This window comes from Merops nubicus, unplaced genomic scaffold, assembly GCF_000691845.1.
Source record: "Merops nubicus isolate BGI_N331 unplaced genomic scaffold, ASM69184v1 scaffold7392, whole genome shotgun sequence".
Lineage (NCBI taxonomy): Eukaryota > Metazoa > Chordata > Aves > Coraciiformes > Meropidae > Merops > Merops nubicus.
The window spans coordinates 51272-73823 of NW_008594184.1; the positions used below are offsets into that span (position 1 = coordinate 51272).

At 43.1% G+C, this 22552-nt stretch overlaps 1 protein-coding gene across 1 annotated transcript in view; it reads right to left on the minus strand.

The window, feature by feature from the left end:
* LOC103768525 (protein spinster homolog 3-like) overlaps positions 1–20785 on the minus strand; it is a 31888-nt gene extending 11103 nt beyond the window's left edge. The window contains exons 1-8 of the mRNA XM_008935667.1: positions 20578–20785; positions 15119–15184; positions 14530–14666; positions 13858–14009; positions 12908–12974; positions 11787–11977; positions 9041–9193; positions 5355–5544 (exon numbers count right to left, since the gene is read on the minus strand). Of these exons, the coding sequence (XP_008933915.1) occupies positions 5355–5544; positions 9041–9193; positions 11787–11977; positions 12908–12974; positions 13858–14009; positions 14530–14666; positions 15119–15184; positions 20578–20785 (1164 nt within the window). The remainder of the gene's footprint in view (positions 1–5354; positions 5545–9040; positions 9194–11786; positions 11978–12907; positions 12975–13857; positions 14010–14529; positions 14667–15118; positions 15185–20577) is intronic.
* Positions 20786–22552: the final 1767 nt, after the last annotated feature.

A 22552-nucleotide genomic window follows, 5' to 3' on the forward strand; every position in this document is an offset into this window, starting at 1 on the left:
AAAGCAAGAGCCTGTGAAAAAGAACATTCAGCACAGGTTTCAAAAGTGCTCAAGGATCTCCCTTTGCTCAGGTTTCCCAGTGAAACCTACAGAACACCTCTGTGCCAGTACAAGTGCTCTTAAAGGCTCCTTCAGAGGGATAACCCTGAAAATGAAATGGACTCCAAGAGCCTCAAAGCCTTGGTGCCCTAGGGAATTCCTTAATTCATCACAGATGGAGAACCAGCCACCAGGAAAAGGGGTAGGACCCCCAGCAGTTCTTACATCTGGGGTCTTAGAAAAGATTAACCCTCTCAGCCAGCCCTGGACAAAGACTGGAGCAGACTAATCAATACTTGAGGAAAGCACTGAAGCTACTCTATCAAGCTGGAGCAGATCTATTTAGTGACACAGGCCACAGAGTCAGATGGCACTCCTGAAATAAAGTCCATTATAACAGCAGGTGCCAGCTTCTTGTTCAGTCAGGTCTTGGTCTAGATGTTGTCTCTGGTGGATAAAAACATAGTCTTAAGAAAGGCACAGTGAAAAACCAGCAAATGTTTTCAGAGGGGTTGTTTGCATTCTCCTAAGAACCAGACCTATTATACACCTCCCTGTATGCCCCTACCTCCTCTGTGTTTCTTGCCTGCATTGTTCATGTGTGTTCTCTGCCAAACCAGTCTGGAGCAAAACCTCTCTGAAGTACAGAGATATTGAGTACAGACCTTCATCCAGACATCTTTTACTTCAAAATGCTTCATAGAAGTCTTCTAACTTGCAGCTATTCCTCACAATTACATAATTCACATAATTCTTTACATTTTGTAACAAATATCACTCATTTCACATACTATTTGACTGAGTCTTAACCCTTGGTTCATGCATCCCATGATCAAGGTCTTTCCACAGGTACAACCTTAGCAAACCTTGCCCTTGCAAGAGACAGAATGCAATCACTCTTCTCCAGCTCCATGACTCCTGCAGTAACAGTCTATTGACCACAGAAACCATGCTGCATGCCAGTCTTAGCTGGAAAGTGTCACATCTTTTATCAGAGAACTTGGGGCCAGCTACAAAGTGGAACGTGTTTGTTAACAGGGGCAGCAACATCACACAGTGGAGCTTTTTGCCAAGCCACCTGGCAATAAGGACTATCAATGTCAAAGCCTGCAGCCACCAGAATACATTAGCCCTTCTTTTCTTATTTCAAGCTAATACTCTCTGAACGGTCTTGGAAATCCAAATTCATCAAAGACCTTCCTTTCTTTTTTTTCTTCCTGATTTCGTATAAATTCACTTTAAACGTGCTGTTGCTTAAGTTAGAACTGCAGCCTGTGAAGTGGTCAAAGCAGTACTCACAGGGGAATTACAGGCAGATGTAGAAGTGCAGTTGAATCCAGCTGTGGAGCAATAATGGTATGAACTTACAGCTGTCAGCTGTGCCATAGCTAGCAAGAGATTATAGAATCATAGCATGGTTTGGGTTGGAAAGGACCTCAAAGAACTTCTAGTTCAAACCACCCTGCCATGGGCAGAGATACCTTCCACTTGACCAAGTTGTTAGAGCCCCACCCAGCCTGGCCTTGAACACTTCCAGGGATGGGACATCCACAGCTTCCCTGGGCAACCTCTGCCAGTGTCTCACCATGCTCAGAGTAAAGAATTTCACTCTAATATTTAATCTAAATCTACTCCCTTGCAGTTTAAAACTGTCGCCCCTCATCCTATCACCACACTCCCTGATAAAAGAGTTCCTCTCCATCTTTCCTCTAGGCCCCTTTAAATACAAGTTGAAGTGAAAGAGGAAGGAGACAAGAACAAAGAGGTTTATTTAAATCCTGGATGATCCTTTAGATATGACAAGATGCAAATACAAGAGTTAGAGCAGAAGGTTCTGAAGACTTCCAAACTCTTCCCAGATACCATCAATGCAATAGATGACTACCTGCCTTTATACATCAAGTAAGAGACTGGTCTATCTCCCTTAGGGGAATCTTGTGGTGTTTAGCACTTTCAAAGTGTTATTTCCAGTTTTCCCTTCTCTTCATGTTTTTTTCCAAGTTATTTAGTCTCCACAAGCCCCTAAGAGCAAGAGCGTGTCATGCCTAGTACAAGAAAAGGAAGTAAAATTCATCTTTAGGAAGTAAGTTATGCTCTCAACCTAGAGTTTGAAGGAATAGGAATTCATGAAAAATTATCCATGACAAGAAAATGTGATATAGGGTGGCTAAGGTCTCACACTCCACAGAATCATTATTTCATACAGAATTGTGTTAACATTAGAGAGACAACTTTGTTAGCTTTTCTTTTCTTCCCTACAGTCTTGTTTTGGATTGTAATTGTAATGTCACCAGAAAAATTTAACCCAGACAGTTCTGGAAGGGAATAAATCATTCTACAGATTTTATCAACTTATACTGTCTAAAACCAGTATCAATTTTATACTCTCTCATGCAGAATAAATGCAACATGGTTGAATAGGTGCCATACTGAGCCATCCAACTGCAAAACAACTGAAATCAATAAAGAGGAGAGGGTTGTATGTTCTTTGCTTCAAAACAGGTGGAGACATCCTGGAAGCACTGTATTTGCTGAGGGAGAAGAGCTGAGGATGGCAGGAAAACAACAGAGCAATGCTCTATTTAAAGCATATCCTTCTGTTCCTACCATCTCTATATTCCTCATACTGTCCTTATTTTAAACACAGAAAAGGTTTCCATCACATTTGTGCAATCCTGTTTGTGGCACGCCCACTCTAAGTGTACCTAGAACAGAGTGAAAGGTCACACTTAACTGCTGTCACCTTCTCCAGGATCCCCAGCTTTTTTAACAGACAACACTTAGTCTCCAAAGGATACAACCAGAACAATGTCCCAGATTTCAAGGGCATTTTGCTCTGTAGGTGGCTGTTTACATCCCCACCTAATGCTAATCTGAAGAGAATTAGATTGAAATCAATGGCAGTGCCAAACACATATTCTGCTTTTAAACAGTCACCGTGCCTCAACAACAAAACAGGGAATCAAAACTGAAGCACATGATTCCTGGCTTTTCAAGAACCACCACACCAGGTATGTGCATCAGAGACAAAGGCTGCAGAATGTCTCCTTCAAAGGCAAGCTGCAGGTCAAGGCAGCATCCTGACACAGCATTATCATCAAAGATAAATCTAAGTTACTGCAACACCAAATATCATCCAAGGTTCCCAGTCACAGGGTTCAGTCACAGCTTTCCAAAGCACCTGCTGTGGTGCAGAGAGCACACCTCTTTTCTCTTGTCTGGGAGACAGGAACAGATTTACACGACACAGCCTCCCCTGAGATAAAGCCATGTGATTTTTCTCTGTCTTTGCAAAGGTAGTCTTGGAAATCAGGAACTGAGTGTCCAGAAAGAGCAGAGAAGCTCATTACATTTCAGTCCATCTACCCCAACAGAAACCTTGGACGTCCTGCCATGTTTCCATGTTAATTTAAGAATTCTTGTGCTTTGAAATATTTCTTCCAGCTTCAGCCATGACAGATTAAACCTGTCTCATTCCCATTCATTATCCACCCAAGACTGTGGAAAGCACCATGCAGGAACTACTGTAATGGCACATGGGTGCACAGATGCTCTTTTGCTCCAGCAGCTTCTGCTCTGTGAAGTGATGGAGGCAGGTTTGCCAACCCCAGTGTGCCTGAGAAGACAATGACTGGAAATCCAGTTTCCTGCTAGTGTCCTACATAAATGGAAGATTTGTTTCAGTGGGACCTTCAAATCAGATGCACCAGCTGGCACTCCACCCCAGTTCTCACACCAGTATGAGCAGTGTCACTTCTCGTTTGGAGAGCAGGGAGAGGCATGGCTGGTGCCTGTGAAGGCAATAGTCAGGCAGCTGGAGTGTAGAAGTACTGTAAGAATCAGGTACACAGATTATGCACAATTTATCACCACTGCACGTTGTTGACATGACATGTTGGAACACCTGAATCGAGCACATCAAGCAAAAGACAAAATGGCAAAGTCAGGTTAAAAGACCAACTGGTCTGCCCATGGGAAGAAAGTTAAAGAACACACTGATCCATATCCCAGTTCAGAGTTCCCTTCCAGGTAACACACTGCTTGAAAACAGAATGCTGTTTGCAAGGAGACAAACGTTTTAAACCATTTCCTATCAGCTCTAACAATAAGTATATTTTGGTAATTCAAAACCAATATATTGATTCACTCATCTGACACAGACTGGCAGATGAATCTGTCGTTCTCCACATTTAATGACAAAAAAAGAACTGAAAGGCATACTCAGAGCAGGACTATATGGGAACCTGAGAAGCAAAAATAGAAAATGGCCAATTCTTTTGGCACTCAGATCTCTGCTCTTGAATCTAAGAATAATCTTGATTTCACATTTTGCTTTGTGTACACACACTCAGACATGTAAATCCATTTATTTTTTCCCTTGGTGTAAAGGTGTTTTTCCACAGGAATACACATTCCTGAGAAGTCAAAAGGAAAACCTCTTTCAAGAAGTGCTATTTTTAGAAGCAGAAAAAACTGCAAAGGTACCTTTTTGCAGAGAACTGTTGATTACTGTAATTAACTTTGCTTGGATCCTCTTATTTTTGTTAATCATGGTAATTTTGGCTACCGAGTCACAGGAAAAAAGCTTGGAGTCTTTCTTTAGCTGTTACCAGATTATAGTAAAAATAAGGTTTACATTCAGTTCTCTCTCACAGGGAGCTTTTGGAACTATTCATCATTCTTGGTAAGTTTCTGTTTTTCCCTTTACTGAGAACAGAATTGAAGTGATTTATATTTCAGTTTGCATTGCCAAAAGCTTGGCTTTGAAGATCAGCTTCTGGTTTGGGGCTTTGAAGGTGATGGCTAAATTATTCTTAGCAAGAGCCATGCATATTGTACCGTCACAAGTGCACCAATCTTTAAGTATTCAGAGAGCAAAAATAAATAACACTGAATTAGTCACATAGCATTAAGAATTAATGTAGGATTGAGACCTCCTTTGACTACATTTTTGGATGAGGGACACTCCAGCTTTATGCAGCTAACTACATAGGCTGCTATTCTCTGCTTTAGTGTGGGTGGACTCTATAGGTCCTGAGGCCCAATTCATAATGTTCTGCCTGCCTGCCCTTTTTACTGGGCCAAGTAATGCCCCAGAGGCTCTCACAGGACAGACCCAGCTGCAGGCAGCATTACAGCAACATGCCCAATGCTCAGCTGCCAGGCCACCTTGCTGCAAGTCCCTGAAACCTCACACTGGCCTAGAAGATTGCAGAGAATTCAGCAAAAGCCACCCCTCTCCTTCTCCTCCCCCTTCCATATCTCCCCAGGATGCCAGATGAGACTTTGCTGATGACAAACAGATTGGCACTTACAAAAGTGGAAAGGATGTTCGTCTGGGCCACCATCAGAGCTGTGTAGAGGCACAGAGCAGAAATGAACATGCTTGTGGCACAGATCAGAGGATCAGCTTTACTGTTTATCTTCCTTAATCTTCTTGCAACTTCTGCTCCAGTAATAACACCCAAGATTCCTGTCCCAATGGTGATGCCTCCAAATATTAGGCTGGTGACAAAGCAAAGGAATCAACTGAGCAGAGTAAGACCATACTGTGGAAAAAAAAAATGGTGTTAGCTTATACCTTTAATTTCAGAGGAATTTTTAATAGAGAACTTGAATTTTATTCCACTTGATCTAACCCTCCCACTCCTTCTAAATGGATTTAATCCCAAGCCTCAGTTGAAGCTACACCTCTGCCACTGAGGCTCTATCCTGTGGAGCAGATATTTTCCCATTTACAGAGCAGGTGGTATGCAACCAGGCTCAAGAAGGATGCTTCTCAGTATGACCTGGCTTGGATATCAAGTGGTTTCGAGGAGACACAGTCATCCTGGTTACCCTGTGAACCAATCTGCTCAGTCATCCCTAAAACACAGATGGAATAACTCTGTATCACAATCTGCTGTCTTGGAAGAGATCCTATCACATGGAATTATACATCTAAATTATAACTCTCTAGTTAGCACAGCTGAGATGAGTCACTTCTCTGACTATGGGAAGCATCTACCACTTCCCAAAAGAGTTCAAAGAGTACTGAATACCTAATCAGTGGGAGGCCCATGCAGTATTTTCTGAATGCAGAATTTCAAATGCCACTCAGCTTTGTGTGTCTGCAAATGCAAATGTCTTCTCCAGGAATGACAAGTTGGTGTTTTAAAAGTGTTTGGATAGCTTCGAAGATCCAGCTTCCAAAGGGACCTCCATGTATGCTCTTCTCTCTGTCCCAGAAGAGATCCTAATGACAAAGCAAGTCTCTTGCAACAAAACCAGTGGTGCCACTGACTGTTTAATGCATTGTAATTCTCCTGAGACAAGCAGGGACCAGAGCATTGTGTTCTGAGCACAAGCACTCCTAAGTGTTTCAGAGTGCTACATGGTTCTGTACATTTTCCTAAGCTTCCTCTGACTGCAAAGCAAAGTAACCAGCCAGGATGTGATTTGCTTCTTTCAACTACACTGCAGCTACTTTTAAATTTTTGGCTCATTAGGAAGAACTCAATAATTCTACAAGAAAAAAAAAAGCTATACAAGATAACAAACTTCAAGTATATTTGCACTTTCCCTGTAAGTTCTTCAGGATTCTGATTCAGCACTCACTACAGCTTGACTGTGACCCTACAGATTGTCACTAGCCAGAATAACTATCTTAGAGATTTGTCTGGGAGAGGCAAGTTCCAAGGTGACATTAGTTGCTTGAAGCATTCATGGAATTGTGTTTAGAAGATTCATGTGTTGTAAACTGCAGATGAAATAAAGCTACAGCTGGAAGAAAAGGGAACAGCCAAAACGAAACCCAAGGACTCTTATATTGACAGCAAGTAAGAAAGTACAGAAGCCTAATCCCACAGAAAGGCTGCTGTGGGATCTACAGGGTCTGAGGAAGCTCACTTACCTGATCTGTTTGAAAGTGTCTGCACAAAGACCTGAATAAAAACTTCATCCTGCCTATTTATTTACCTTGAAGGGATTGGTACCCGAGTCAGCTGTGGTGCCATTTGAATTCCTGTTTCCAGGGAGTCTAAGTGACACAGCTCTGATCCTTACACAAAGCCTGCTGCTGCTGAGCAGCCAGAGGGGAGAACAACCTTCAAGTATCTCTGGTCAGGTGTGGGAATGTGCAGCTCAGTTCTTCCAGCACCATCAGCTATAGGTCTGACATGGTCGTTTATATTACATTTCTTTACAACCCCCTGGAATAACAGACTAAAACTGGCCTTCTGCTGCTCCTGGCACTAGCTTATGCCAAGATTATTTTTAAAGCATCCTGTAAGAAGCAGTACATGAGGTTAAACTACAGGTGCTCCATTTTACTTCACAGAATCATAGAATCATAGAATGTCTGGGCTGGAAGGGACCTCCAAAGGTCATCTAGTCTAACCCCCCTGCCATAAGCAGGGACATCTCCAACTAGATCAAGCTGCTCAGAGCTTTATCCAGCCTGATCTTGAACATCCCCAAGGATGGGGCCTCCACCACCTCTCTGGGCAACATAATCCAGTGGTCTATCACCCTCATATTGAAGAACTTTTTCCTAACATCCAACCTAAATCTGCCCTTTTCTAGCTTAAAGCCATTACCCCTCGTCCTGTCCCTCCAAACCCTTGTGAACAGTCCCTCCCCTGCTTTCCTGTAGCCCCTCTCAGGCACTGGAAGGTGTCTATAAGGGCCCCCAAGAGCCTCCTCTTCTCCAGGCTGAACAGCCCCAACTCCCTCAGCCTGTCCTCACAGCAGAGATGCTCCAGCCCATTTCCCTGACAACCATGTCCACTCTGGAAACATTACTGTGGAACAGTAACTCAGAAGGCAGGTTAGAAATCAAAACATAGGCTAACACCTACAGTTGAATAGAGGAAGTCTTTAAGCTGTTTCTCTGGCTACCCTGAGCCAGACTCCTGAGTTCACTCCCTCCACACTATTCACTATTAAATAATGTGCCAGTGGTGGCATCCATGGGAAGACAATTGCATCTCCTATTGAAACACTCGTGGATGACTATTCAACCTATCCAGTGACTCAAAAGCCATTTTGAGTTGACTCAGTTTCTCCATTGCAGAAAAGCCAAAGAACCTGCTGACCAGAGGACACAGCTGAGGTGGAAAAAGCTTAGTGCTTTTCCTTTTAATTGCCTTTACCTGGAAGGACAATGTGGTGAGCTGTTAGTTCTTGGAAATCCATTGTGAAGGCAGAGACTGAAACCAGATTTGGGATACCTCCAGAAGAAGGGTAGGGACACTCGTGTGGAGGCCACTGGTAGGGAATGAGGACACAGAACTGCCCCTGTGCTCACTGTTACTGAGGTTATCCATGAAGACTCAAGAGGAAAACTGAATACATTGTTCTGTTCTGGATAACACATGGTAAGGAAAAAAATCATCTTCCTAGCTGGGGAACAGTGATCTCCAAAATTATGATTTCTTCCAAGTCTGCTCCTGTTGTAATTTCCTTTTGCCCATGAAATGCCTGATACTTATCCATGGATCTTTAGTGGTCTGGACAGCCTCTGTAAGTGGAGCTCTGCTGGCAGTCACTCACATAATCACATTAACCTGTTTTGATATAATGATATGATACCAGATCGAATTCATCAAGCTTGCTTTATGCTGGGAGTCACAACGAGCTGGCCAAGATGGCAGGAGTTTTAAAACCAGACAAAAAAGAAGGTGAGAGGAAAGCTACCAAAACACAGGATCTAAATATACTTAAATGGGTATTTAAGTAGCTTGGGGTACACAGTCAATTGGCAAGTTGTCTCCTTGCTAAAGCTGCTCCTTTCCCTGCAAGCATTCCTGTTACTACTTTACAGCATCTTTCCAGTTAGCCAAGTAATCATAAACAAATAGGGAGTGTCTCAGCACACCTAGAAGGAACTTCTATTCACACCCAACTGCCTTCATGAGAGGCACTCACAGTGACACCCTGCCTTCTGTCTTTGGAAATAAGCTGTGACAACTGTGACTTAGCAGTGTTTCCAAGAGTGTCCCCACAGTGGAGCACACCTCACCTGTTAGAGGAATTGCATGACTCCTGGGAGCACGGTGATACAATGCCCTGCACAACCTGAGCCCTGTAAAGAAACAGCGGCACCCACATCCCCAGAGCTCCGGTGACGAAGGCCATGGCAGTCAGACCCAGCGAGGACCAGACAAAGCTCCAGCTGGAAGTTAAAAGAAAGAAATGAGAGCTACTAGGAAGCCTGGGGTGTGAAGAAAAAGGGGAAGCCCACCTGCAGGATCCAGGATTTCAAGCAATAACAACAGAATCCATTCAGACATCGTATAATCAAAATGCACTCCCTTGAAGATGCTAATTTGGATGAGGCTTTAGCTATTAACTTCAACAGGAAATTACTAATTAGAGTGAAGAGTATGACCTACTGATTTCATGTTACATCCCAGTCCTGGTTTCTTGCAGATTTCATTGCCTACTTTTGCTAAAACAATTGCTGTGAAATTGTTGATAGCAGAACTATAACAATAGAGGGGGGCAAGAATTTAATGGCTTAGTAGCTAAATGGAAGTGTTCTGTGTGCAAGTCTAAATGCCTCAGGATGGGTTTAAGTTGTTTGTGTAACCAATATTAATAAGAGTAACATCTGGGTCTTTCAAAGATGCAGGGGCTGAAGCACTCCTTAACTCTACCAGAGTAAGTAAAAATAGACTCTCAGTCTGCACAGAGCTTAGGGGCAAAAGGAGAAGCATTTTAAAGACTGTCTAAATCTTGTCTCCTCCTTGCTGTATTCTAGGAGGAAGTTAACTTTTTACTGGTCTCTTTCTAGTTAATAGTTTAGGAGAAAGTCCCCTTTGAGGTTAATAGGTTGGTATGAAATCTTAAGACTAAATAAAAGTGCTGCAAATGACCAGGTGACCACCAAACTAGAGGATTTTATTAAGATATGAAACTAATTCTTCATCTTCTAAATATCAGGGCTCTTGGACTTGGTTAAAAGTGGAACCAACTGGCTTTTGGCAGATAGGTACTTATGCTTCAGAAACCAATTCCTAAAGGAAAAGAAAACAAATTAAAACGCATTTTTACAACATTGCTGGAGGTTGTAAGGGACATCTTTGTGGGGAAGCAACTTGGACATTATTCAGGAAGGTTCATTTTGATTCACTTCAGACTGCACTGCCTACAAACTGTGACCCGACAAACCGCATCTCTAAGGGACGCGCTGTTCCGGGGGCACAGAGGAGGCAGAGCTGATCGCTTAGAAAACTGGATCCTCTAGGAAAGGAGCACTGCAAAGACAGGCGAGGTCCCAGGAAACGCGAGGGGCTTGTCTTTCCCTCGAAGCATCCGCCGGGGAGCGCGGGGAAGAGCCTGCGGGCAGAGGCAACGCGGAGCCCGGCCTGGCGCAGCTGCACAGCGGCACCTGCTGTTCTCTGCCCGGAGCATCCTCCTCCTCTCCTCTTCCTCCTCCTCCTCCTCCTCTTCTTCCTTCTCCTCCCCCTGCTCTTCCTCCTCCTCCTCCTCCTCTTCCCCAGAGAATAAAAAATCACTTTTGTTGGAAAAGACCTCTAAGATCATCGATTCCAACCATTAACCCTGCTCTACCAAATCCACCTCTAATCCATATCCCCCAGCACCACGTCTACACGGCTGCTAAACACATCCAGGGTGGGGACTCACCCACCTCTGGGGACCCCCCCCCGCCCCGGGCCAGCCTGTTCCAATGCCTGACAACTCTTTCAGTGAAAAAGTTCTTCCTAATGTCCAGTCTAATTCAATGGCATTCTCCTCTTCCTTCTCCTCCCCCCAGGAAGGGTTTCCAGGGGCTGCAGCACAACAGGAGAGAAAAGCCTGCTGCAGACAGTGTTTTACTTCGTCCTGCAGGTCAGCTGGTGTTGACTTTAACTTATGAGTGGCTAAAAGAAAGGGGCCATTCAGGAGAGACCTCTTGACAACTCCCTGAAAGGAGGTTGAAGCCAGGTGGAGGTCAGGCTCCTCTCCTAAGGAACAAGAGATAAAACAAGAGGAAACGACCTCAAATTGTGCCAGGGCAGATTGAGGTTGGGTATTAGGCAAAAATTTCTTCACCAAAAGGGTTGTCAAGCCCTGGCCCAGGCTTCCCAGGGCAGTGGTGGAGTCCCCATCCCTGGAGGGGTTTCCAGGCTATGGAGATGTGCTGAGGGACATGGATCAGTGGTGACCTGACAGTGCTGGCTTAATAGTTGGACTTGATGTTCTGAAAGGTCTCTTCCAACCAAACTATTCTATATTTCTATCTGCCAGCCAACAGGCCAGCTGGTCAAAACACCCATGCAATTGCTTTATAAACCATACTGGGGTCCTACAGACCTGACCTCTTGTATCAGAGGCACAGCAGGCTCACAAATACCATATTAAAACTGCCTGAGACATGCTGAACCAGCCTTCCTCCAGCTCTAAGAATTAAAGATAAAGTTACACCAGCAAAACATGCATTTTTCCCAATTTAGCTTACCCTACATGTTAAAGCAAGAGGGAAGGGGGAGCTTAGTAGAAAATAGAGTTGGATTTAAACAGGAGTACAGTGCCATGACAACTTTGCCTCCTTCTCCTTCCTCAAAATGGGAGGCAAGCAGAAGCAAAGACTTTTTTTACCTGTTGTGTAGCATTCCTGTAAAGGAGTGGAAGAAAGATTGTTATCAATGGTGTTCCAGTCATCTGTTACACAGCACACAACACAACACATTTGATGGCCATATTTCTAATAATGGAATGGTTGCTCTTCAATGGAGGGAACCTTTGTTCCTAAAATCACTTACTTCCTGGCAAGTGATATGACATCTTGACACCAAGTAGTCTTGGCAGTTCTCTGTACCCCTGGTTCCTCAGCTGCCACTCGTACTGTGCCAGAAATGCTCAGTGCTCTGTGGGCTGCTGTCCTCCTCTGGGTCCTGTGTGGGACCAGTAGAATCAGAAGAACCAGTGCTAGACCTCCCATGCAAGGAGTTACCTGCAGACACAAGGTTGGTTAGATCAAGGACTCTTTTCTCCTTGTAATGAAAACTCCACAGCAATTCCAACTCAGCGTTAGAATTACCTATCAGAGAACTGCAGATATGCTCAGAAATAGATGTGACTCGCTGTTTATAGGTCATATTTGTAAAGAAGAGGAGTGACTTTGGTGATTTATGGAGACTTTGGAGGAAGATAATAGATCCTCCCTCTCCATCATACAGCTACATGATCAGTCCCTCTGATTTTGGAGAGAAACATGTGAAGGAAGCAAGCTGTACTGTAGTGCTCTGACCACAAATGCAAGAATCACTGCAGAAACACTGATCAGAGATATCTGAATAACACCAGACTGCAATCCCAGTAAACATTCTTCCCCACTCATCCTGTACAGTTAATTTTATAGATAAATTAGGAGGATCTGACAAAGCACTTCCAAAGCACCAGGTGCTCAGTATGGAGAGACATCATGATGACATGACCAGAACAGAAGAGGTTTATTTCTTGAAACCTTCAAATAATAGAAGTTGTTTGCAACAGTATTTCAGAAAACAAACTCTTTTTATTTTCCTGAAGAATTATACCAGTGCTACCAGTATAATGATAATTTTACCTTCATTTTCTCTATTTAAGGAGGTCTCGATGCACTGACAACTATTCCAAGTGTGTCCTCAGGTAAGAGGAACATCAGCCCCTGCCCTGGCTGCTGTACAGTTTCACCTATGCCTGCATTCATTCTGCAAGAGCTAGCCAAAAAGCTTCCCCTTGTCCTGCAGAAAGAGTTCTGCATCAGTTCATGACCAGTCAGACAGCAGAAAGTCCTTCCACTGCTCACCTCTCTTAACACAAGGAACATAAGAATCCAAACCCCAGTGATGATTCTGATTCTACAGTGAATGGCTCAGCCCCACAAGTGGAGGTAACTCACCCTGAATGCCCAGTGCCAGTCCCCTGTGACCTCTGCCATGCCAGCTGCTAGGACGTACCCGAGACCACTGCAAGCAACAGAAAGCAATAATCAGCAGGCACCAAGGAATCCTCACTGCCTGAAATGACAAGTCTGGACAGCCAAGGAGAGCACAGAGAAGTATGCTGTCTTCATTTTCAAAACAGCTAAATAAAAACAACCTTCATGGTCTATGCTAGCCTGATTGCCAGCCAGTATGAAAGAGTCTAAGCTCCTCAGAGCAGACTCGAGATAGTGGCAATAATGTCCCCAGTTCCCCTTGGAATACATATTCTGTAGAATGACACTGCAAGCCCAGATCAAACAGCCCACAAGGCAGTTTATTATTTATTCTTTTCTGTGCTAGTCATATGCAGGAATTCTTTTAGTTTTAATCTGCCTTCTGGGCTCAGCCTTGGCTGCTTGCTCTAGTAAGGAGTATGCTTTTGAACCACTTAAAAAGCCCTTCTCCACCTCTTCTTCAGACACAATGTCAATTTAACTGAAAGAGCAGAGGGAAGTGCCAGCTCCTCCTTGGGAGACATTTAATGGAGGGTTCTTGAACAATTTATTAAATAAACAAATATCTGAAAGCTTTTGTCTTGCAAAACCCAGAAATAAATTACCTACCCCCATGCACATATTTCTTTTAGAATTGATTCAAGATTTTATTCAAAGCCTACTGTTTTTCAGAGTTTAGATCCTCTATATAAAAAAGGTTGGGGGAAAAAAGCAAATTTTTCTTTGTGGTAAATACAGAAATGAGCCTAACTCACTTGACCTAAACATGCTAATCAAGTGACAATCCTTTCACAAGAGCAAATGCTGATACACCTCAAAATATGACTACTCAAGGCTCAGGGTGTTTTGAATTGTGGGCATAGTCAGACAGAATCTCAAAAGGTGGGTCAGTTACTAGCAGGAAAACCAACCTTCCCACTGGAATGAAGATATAGAAGATAGATAACATTGTGGTCCTTTTTCCTTCCTCAAACAGGTCTGCAATGATGGTGGGTGCTACTGTGGAATAACTGGCCGTGCCAATGCCAACTAGTCCTCGTGAAAGAAAGAATATCCAGTAATACTGCAGGAAAAGACATGTTAGAGTCCAAAATAAAGCCTATGCAAGACAAAGAGCTTACTATTAAAGAGGTTCACTTTAGTGGATCAAATGTATCAGAGAAATGACAATTCAGCTGCCTTTTGCATATGTCTGTATTCCCTCCACTCACACCTGCTTCCCTCTGTGCCTTCTCCCTTCTGCACAGTAGTGACTTCTTAGAGTGACACCCAGAGGAATTACAGGATAGAGTCGATGGACCACGGGCTTGCCAAACAAGCTGCTACACTGTAAGGTCATAACCAACAAACATTTGGGACAAAATTAAGACCCCATCAATTGCAGCAGTCCTGTGTGCCTCTCCATTGCCCAGGGTGGGCTCCATCATCCCATAAAACATCCCAGCACAAAGTCCATTTATTCCAGGCTTGGGAAGGGAGTGCTCATTGATAGCTTTTTGTAAAGTGAACAGAAGAGGACTCTATCAACTCCTGCAGCACACATGCAGATTATTTTCATAGCATCCTCTAAAAAAGCAACGTACCGACTCACTGATGAATGAACTGCCTAATGTCACACCAGACCAGAAGAAAATACCAGCTCCAAGGATGATTCTCCTGTTGTACCGGTCACCAAGGTATCCAAAGATGGGGGCAGCCAGCATGTAACACAAGATGAAGACTGGAAATCCAAGAAGAAGCAGAGGCAATATTGGTCACATTGTTTTTATCATACATACTCATCACTCCTCAGGCAAACCCAGGTTATTTTTTAGGGAAAGGTTAAAGTTTGTAGAACTTATAAGTAGATTGATATTTAGAAAAAGATAAATGCAGACTCAAAAAAAACATATGCAAAAGTAAAATGTGAATTGCTCAAGTTCTGTACTTCTTGAGAAATTCCTTCATCTTTTGTGATTCACATGCTTTAGGATTTTATTCAGACTTGACTCCAGCTTTCTCTCAACTAAAGAGCTTCAGGTTTGCATTCTAGTCAGCCTGCTCACAAGTGAAAGTGAGTAATAACACACATGAGCAGCAAGTAAAAGAAATAAGTAACTACACTGTCTTTTAGGAACAGACCACATGGATGCAAGGCAAAGTAAACTATCTGAACTGAAGAGATTTTATTACCTGTTTGCAGCAGACCTGTATCCCCATCATGGAGCTTGAAGTATTTCTGGATATCTAACAGGATCCCTGCAACAGACAAACACTGGATAACAGCAAGGTACCACAATCACTCCTTCTAATTGTATTCATCTGTCAACCCAAAGATTTATCTGAAGAGTGCTTGCAAGAGCTGTAGCACATCTAACTTGCTAGATTATATGTACCATACATAGAGAATTAAAAATTTTCATCACTATAGACAAAAGTCATGATTTTCCACTATATAAATATTAAAAAAGTCAGTTGACCCCTTTTTCAGTCACAACAGTTCTGTTTCTTTTGCACCATTAGTATGTAAGCACATGAACAGTTTACAGGTCAAGGTTTAATAGGCACAACGTAGAACAAAATAGTGGCAAATTTTCACAGGCAGGAGATTGCTATCCTCACACAGCTAACCCTGGAATGTTCTTTATAACCTTAAGATGTTAGGATGAGTTGAAATTCCTTCAGTTAAGAATAACTGTTGATGTTTTCAGTATATACAGTATTCAAATTAGTGCCTGTTGGATTTTTCAGGATGCAAATGGCCACAGCCTTCCTTAGCCAAATGTGGCTAAATCATCCCATAGCCAGGGAAATACTGCTGCAAGTCAGATCATGGTTCTGCTGGTGTAATCCTGGCCATATTTCCATGCCAATTTTTCAGAGCTCAGATGAGATACTGCAGATTTACAAATTAACACGTTTAGTGGTGACAATGACAAGGAGTCTTCACCAAAAGTGATCATTTCTGTTTCTGATACATGACTGACAGAGATTCCATCTCAGCCTCTAACCATTCGATAGCTTTGGGAAATGGTTAGAGGAGTTGTCAAAAAGTGTCAAAGAAAGTCACACAAGCAACAAACTGAGGATCTGGCAGCTCATGGATGCATGAATGCTACTGAGACAAAAAGGTCACTTTCATCTCTACATCACACCAAGGCTGCAGATCTACCACCTCACCTACCTTGAATTTCTGCATTATATTCCTGGGGGAAAAAAAATAGCAGAAAATAGTGTTTTGAATAAGCACACCTCTGCTCTGCTATTGAAAGCTACCAATTAAAAAAGAAATTTATCTTGAAAACAGTATGCATTTAGGGTTTTCCTAATGGTCCCAGAAGTTTTGGTCAGTGACTTCATGCAAATATTTTGCATCATTTAAATGGGACAATATATTGTATCTATTCAGCCACGAGGAGAACTTGGGGATGCTGGTGGATGAAAAACTGAGTATGAGCCAGCAATGTCCCCTTGCAGCCCAGAAACCAACTGCATCCTGGGCTGCATCAAGAGAAGCATGATCAGCAGGTCAAGGGAGGTGATTCTGCAGCTCTGCTCTGGGGAGACCCCCCTGCAGTGCTGGGGCAGCTCTGGAGTCCTCAGCACAGCAGAGCCAGGGAGCTGCTGGAGCGGGGCCAGAGGAGCCCCAGCAATGCCCCGAGGGGGGAACCCCTCTGCTGGGAGGCCCGGCTGGGAGAGTTTGGGTTCTTCAGCCTGGAGTGGAGAAGGCTCCAGGGAGACCTTCTGGTGGCCATTCAGTACTTCAAGGGGCCTACAGGAAAGATGGCAAGAGACTCTAACACAGAGTGTAGTGATGGGGTGAGTGGTGGTGGTTTTAAACTAAAAGAAAGGATATTTAGACTAGATATAAGGAAGATTATTTATGTGAGGGTGATAAGGCACTGGCACAGGTTGCCCAGAGAGATGGTAGATGTCCCATCCATGGAAGTGTCCAAGGCCAGGTTGGACAGGGCTTTGTGCAACCTAACCCTGTGGGAGATGTCCCTGCCCATGGCAGAGGGGTTGGAACTAGATGATCTTTACAGTCTCTTCCAACCAAAATCATTCTCTGATTCTATGATTATTTCTGGTAGCTGATTATCAACACAGATAAATATTGCATTACAGGAACTTCAGTTTTGTCTAACAGAGTATTTAGAACAAATCACAGCTAACCCAAGACTTGAACTGAACCACAACTTCATCTCAAACTAACTTTCACACTGAGCACCATTAAAATGTTACCACAGAATGACAGGATTGCTATGGTTGCAAAGGACCTTTCAGATCATTAAGTCCAACCATGATTTATCTCCAGCACACCACCTCTACAGCACACCCCTGGGCACCCTAGCTAGATGGCTTCTAAATACATCCAGGGATGGTGATTCTACCACTTCCCTGGGCAGCTTGTTCCAGTCTTTAGTAACCCTTTCAGCAGAGAAGTTTTTCCTAATGTCTAACCTAAACCTCCCCTGGTGTCACTTAACCCCATCTCCTCTTGTCCTGTCCCTTGTGGCTCCTAAGAAGAGGCCCACATCTGCCACCCTACAACCTCCTTTCAGGGAGCTGTAGAGAGCAATAAGGTCCCCCCTCAGCCTCCTCTTCTTCGGGCTAAACAACCCCCGTTCCCTCAGCTGCTCCTCATAAGACTTATCCTCAAGACCCTTCACCAGCTTTGTTGTCTTCTCTGCACCCTCTCCAGAACCTCAGTGTTCCTCTTGACCTGTGGTGCCCACAACTGAACCCAGTGCTCTAGATGCAGCCTCACCAGCACTGAGCACAGTGGGGCCATCACTGCTCTAGTCCTGCTGACTACACTAGTCCTGATACAAGCCAGGGTGCCACTGGCTTTTTTGGCACCTGGGCACACTGCTGGTTCATGTTCAGCCAGCTGTCAACCACAGAATCCTTTAGGTTGGAAGGGACCTTCAAGATCATCAAGTCCAACCATTGAGCCATTAGGGCTCTAAAGTCCTCTGCTAAAACAGATCAGAATCTGTCAGGGCTGGAAGGGACCACAAGGATCCCCCAGTTCCAACCCCTCTGCCATGAGCAGGGACACCTCCCACTAGATCAGGCTGCCCAGAGCCTCATCCAGCCTGGCCTTAAAGACCCCCAATCAATACCTCCAGGTCTCTTTCTGCTGAGCAGCTTTCCAGCCACTCCTCCCCAAGTCCAGAGCAGGTGCAGGACTCTGCACTGGGCCTTGTTAAAGCTCACACAACTGACCATGGCCCATGGATCCAGCCTGCCTGGGTCCCTCTGAAGGGCCTCCCTACCCTCCAGCAGGTCAACACACCCACTTATCTTGGTGCCATCTGCAAACTTACTGAGGGTGCTCTCAATCTCCTCATCAAGATCATTGATAAAGGTGTTGGACATGAGCAGCCCCAGCACTGAGCCCTGGGGAACACCACTTGTGACTGGCCACCAGCTGGATTTAACTCCATTAATAACTCACTTCAGCAGTTACTGGCAAATTACAAAGCATTGATCTGAACAGCATGGAATGGGGTGGCAGATCAGAGGGGAAGAAGTCTGCAGGATCACCATTTTGAACAAACTAAAGGCTCAACTCCAGCAAAAGAGCTTTTTTTTTTGCTATGTGAAGATTGATGCAAACTGTGTCAAAGCCTGTGAGCAAAACTGGCCGGAAACCACAACTTTGTAACTGCCACCAGTTGCTTTAAAATAAATACTCCAGCCTCTCCTTCTTCACTCTCCTGGTAACTTGTATTTAACAACATGCTCCTACATGTGGACAGCCAAACTCAGAAGTACTGATGCAAGAGTTCTGCAACCCAGCTGAATTCTAGCAGATGAAGAGCATATTGCTGGGGTATAAACTGTAATTTACTGATTTCCCCATTGCCCAAGAGGTCACAGAGTTAACTAAAAAGTGTTTTTAGTCATATATTGGAATTAAAGTAGATGTTTGGTATTTCAAAGGCCTGGACATTATTCCCACCTCTGCTCTTGAATTCTTATGTGTCCCTGAAGGTACCTCATTCATAAGAAACTGAGCATGTTAACAAGTAGGCAAGCTGAAAATTTTAAGCTCTTAGCATGTACAGGAGCCAAAAAAAGAGCTTAAGGCCTGGAATGAGCCAAATGACTGCTTGCTCTTAATCCTTCCAAGTGCATACCCTCCAAGCATCCCAGTTCTTGCTCGGGGATATTTTCATCCTCTCCTGTCCCCTGCCCTTCTCCAGGGAAAGTTACTTGTCAGTAGAACTTACCCTGAAGTTTTTCACAAACAGTCTTGCAGTATCATTCAGCATGCACCCCTAAGTGTTTCCTTCCCTCTTACATGTGTGGTTAACAAGTATTCAAAAGAAAAAAGCTTGAACTAAACCCACTAGCCTCTCATTTTTTAAAGATACTAATGGAATATCTTAAATTTCTCAGGGGTCTAAATACTAAAAATTATTAGCTTGTATACTATCACTAGAATATTAATTCCAAATTTTTTTCCAAAATTCCAAAATAAATCCATCCTTTGGTTTTTTTTTTCAAGGTTTTAAAACATTTATGATTTCCAGGCAACTCAGAGGTAACTCAGAGCTCACAGCAAGTGTTTCCTCCTCATTTACAAATCAGACCCTCAGAAGCATGGTAGATGCTTAGGAGTGATGCTAAACAGAAGAATTTCCACACACTAAAGTTTACACAGGAGGAAAACTCATATATTTCCCATGAGTTTAAGAGAAGCAATGCTTTGCTGTTCACAGCTAGATTAAAAAACAAACAAACAAACAAATTAAACCCACATTTTGGAAGAAGAATATTATTTACTAGAAAACGAGTTGTAAATTTGGTAGGTGATGTGTAAGGAAGTGGGTCTTGTTCTCTTTACACAATCATGTCAGAGTCTTCATTGCTGAAATCATAAACTCATAGATTTCCCATGAGTTTACGAGATTTGCTGTTCACAGCTAGATTAAAAAACAAACAAACAAACAAATTAAACCCACATTTTGGAAGAAGAATATTATTTACTAGAAAACGAGTTGTAAATTTGGTAGGTGATGTGTAAGGAAGTGGGTCTTGTTCTCTTTACACAATCATGTCTGTCTTCATTGGTGAAATCATCCTACTTCCAGCAGAGCTTGAGGAAGTTAAGCTTCCCTTAAGCAAACCTGCACAAAAATAACATGATTTTTGTACTTTTAATGGGGCAAATGGCATCACAGTTCTTCAGATAAAGAAATGACATATCTAATCTACTAGATCCAAGGATGGCCGGGTAAGGTGCTGTATATAATACAGGGAAGATTCTGTATATAATACAGGGAAGATTCTTAGTCAAATGTCTGTAGAATCCAGACATAAAAATAGACAAGTTGGTCTGTATGTTAAAGTCAGTTTATAAGAGACTTAGAATTAAAAATATGAATCTTAAACATTTAAAGGATATGATTTTTATAGGTGTTCTACTAACCATTAATAACTAAAGCACGATTTATTGGTCTTTCAATAATTGGAAGTTTCATTAAGGCTCTGACCAACAGGCTAAAGCAGATAAGTGAGAAAGATTAAAAAACCATAAAGCATATCCATACTTCAGAAAATATTTGCAACCACAGAGTAAGCAGAGCTGCTGAGAACTGAAATTTCTTTTTCCTTCGAAGGAGAAAATAGGCTCTCACCTGGTACAATGAACCAGTCCATGAAATTTATTAAATTTGCATAGCACAGCACAGCAGCTATCAGGTAATCTCTCTTGGCTGGACCTTGCCTTGACACAGGCACAGATGGACCTTGCCTCACGCGTGCTGCAGTCGCTCCATAATTCAGCTCCTCAGGAGGTGGCCTGGACTGCAAGGCTGTGTTCTCCTGTGCACCAGGGTTTTGCATCTCTCCCAGTGCAGAAATTTACCCTTGGTTATGAAGAGTTTCCTCAGAGCACCAAGCTGCATGCCAGTTTTGTGTCCGGGCTATGAGGAACTTCAATCACTACAGTCATTTCCGGCAATGAAGCCCAGCCACTAAAAACTGAAATTAGATGTTTCTTGCAGTAGGAAGAACTTTTCAAGGACAGAAGCTGCAGTCCTGTTTGCAAAAGCAAGAGTGCTGAAGCACTGTAACTTGAAGACAAGGAAAAGGACGTGTAAATGAAAGCAAAATAATCTGTTCTGCATCCAAGAAATACAAGTGCACAGCCTTGCAATGAGCTTATAGAAATTGCAGATGCAAAATCAGTGATAACCTTCACCAAGGTTCCAGTGCGTCGCCAGGGCTTCAAACGGCCTTTCTAGAGAAAGAAACCAAGAGAAATTTGTTTGCTAGACCAAGTACCCATCTTTGACTTGATGACTCCTTTACCCCAGACTTCTTGTGCAATCCTGGACAAGTCATTTGCTTTCTCTGCACTTCAGATCTTGGTTCCTGCCACACACAGACCTGGTCTTTAAAATAGGGCTACCTGGCCCTGTCCCTGCCCCTGACCAGCCACTTCTTCCTGCTACCACTGGCCAGATATACCCCCTAGACCAAAATCCTTTCCAATAAAATCCTGAGGTTTTAGGTCAAATCAGCAATTTAAGCAGAAAAGTCATACTCCAGACTACTTGATCATTTGAGGTTTTTTTTAGGGGGTGGGGAATACCAAACAAACAAACAAACAAACAAACAAAAAAAAACAACAAAAAGAAAGCCCTAGACTGCTACAGTAAGCAGAGAGAGGGGGATGTAAACAAAACCCCTCTTCTTACCCCTGCTGGAACTGTGAACATTCCACAGTTCTGAATTGTGCAACAGGATTTCTTTCTCTTTCTTCCAAAAAAACGAGTCTGGAAGGAGAAAAAAGGAGGACACATGATGATGTTCTTGCTCTTTCAGGGTGTGTAGATACCTTTCTTCCCTTTCTTCTGGCCACCCATATTTGAAAACGTATTCTTACTTAATTCTTCCAGCATCATTTGCCTGTTATATTAATTATATTTCAGACACATAGCTAGTCACATGTCTGTTGAGCCACTTTGTGGATTAACAACTTCAGAAGGTAATTTATTTTTTGCGCCCTGTTAAGAAAGTTTAAAGTAAAAACTAACAGAAAACAGTAAGAGTTTAAGAATGAGGCAGCTAACGGGAATGAGTATTGATTACAGCTTATGACTCATGTGTGAAGCCAGGAATCTATAGGTTTGGGGTTTTTAAGAACTGTGAGTTTCACACTTCAGGCTTAATTGAAAAAACAAAGTAACACCTCGTATTCTTGGCCATTTTCTAAAACCTGTACTGCTCTACTTTTACATGCTTGGCACTGTAGTATTTCACTCTGTCTCCATTTCATGAAGATCCACTTCTTCATGAACCAGAAGGCATGTTTAATTTACTTATGGGTAAGTCTATATTAACTTTATTTCAAGAGGAGTCTTTTTTTTTTGCAACATCTTGGCTTGCAACTTTCTAAGGAAGGACTTTGCAAAAAATATTAAAGTTAATTTGAAGAATTGCAGTTGGCTTTAAAGATAGGCCAGGTGCAGTTCAGCTGGGCAAGGTGAAGGTCAGCTGGGTAAGGTGAAGGTCAGCCAGGTAGGGTGGAGGTGAGCTGGGCAGGGTGAAAGTGAGACAGGTAAGGTGAAGGTGAGTCAGGCAGGGTGAAGGTGAGCTGAGCAGGGT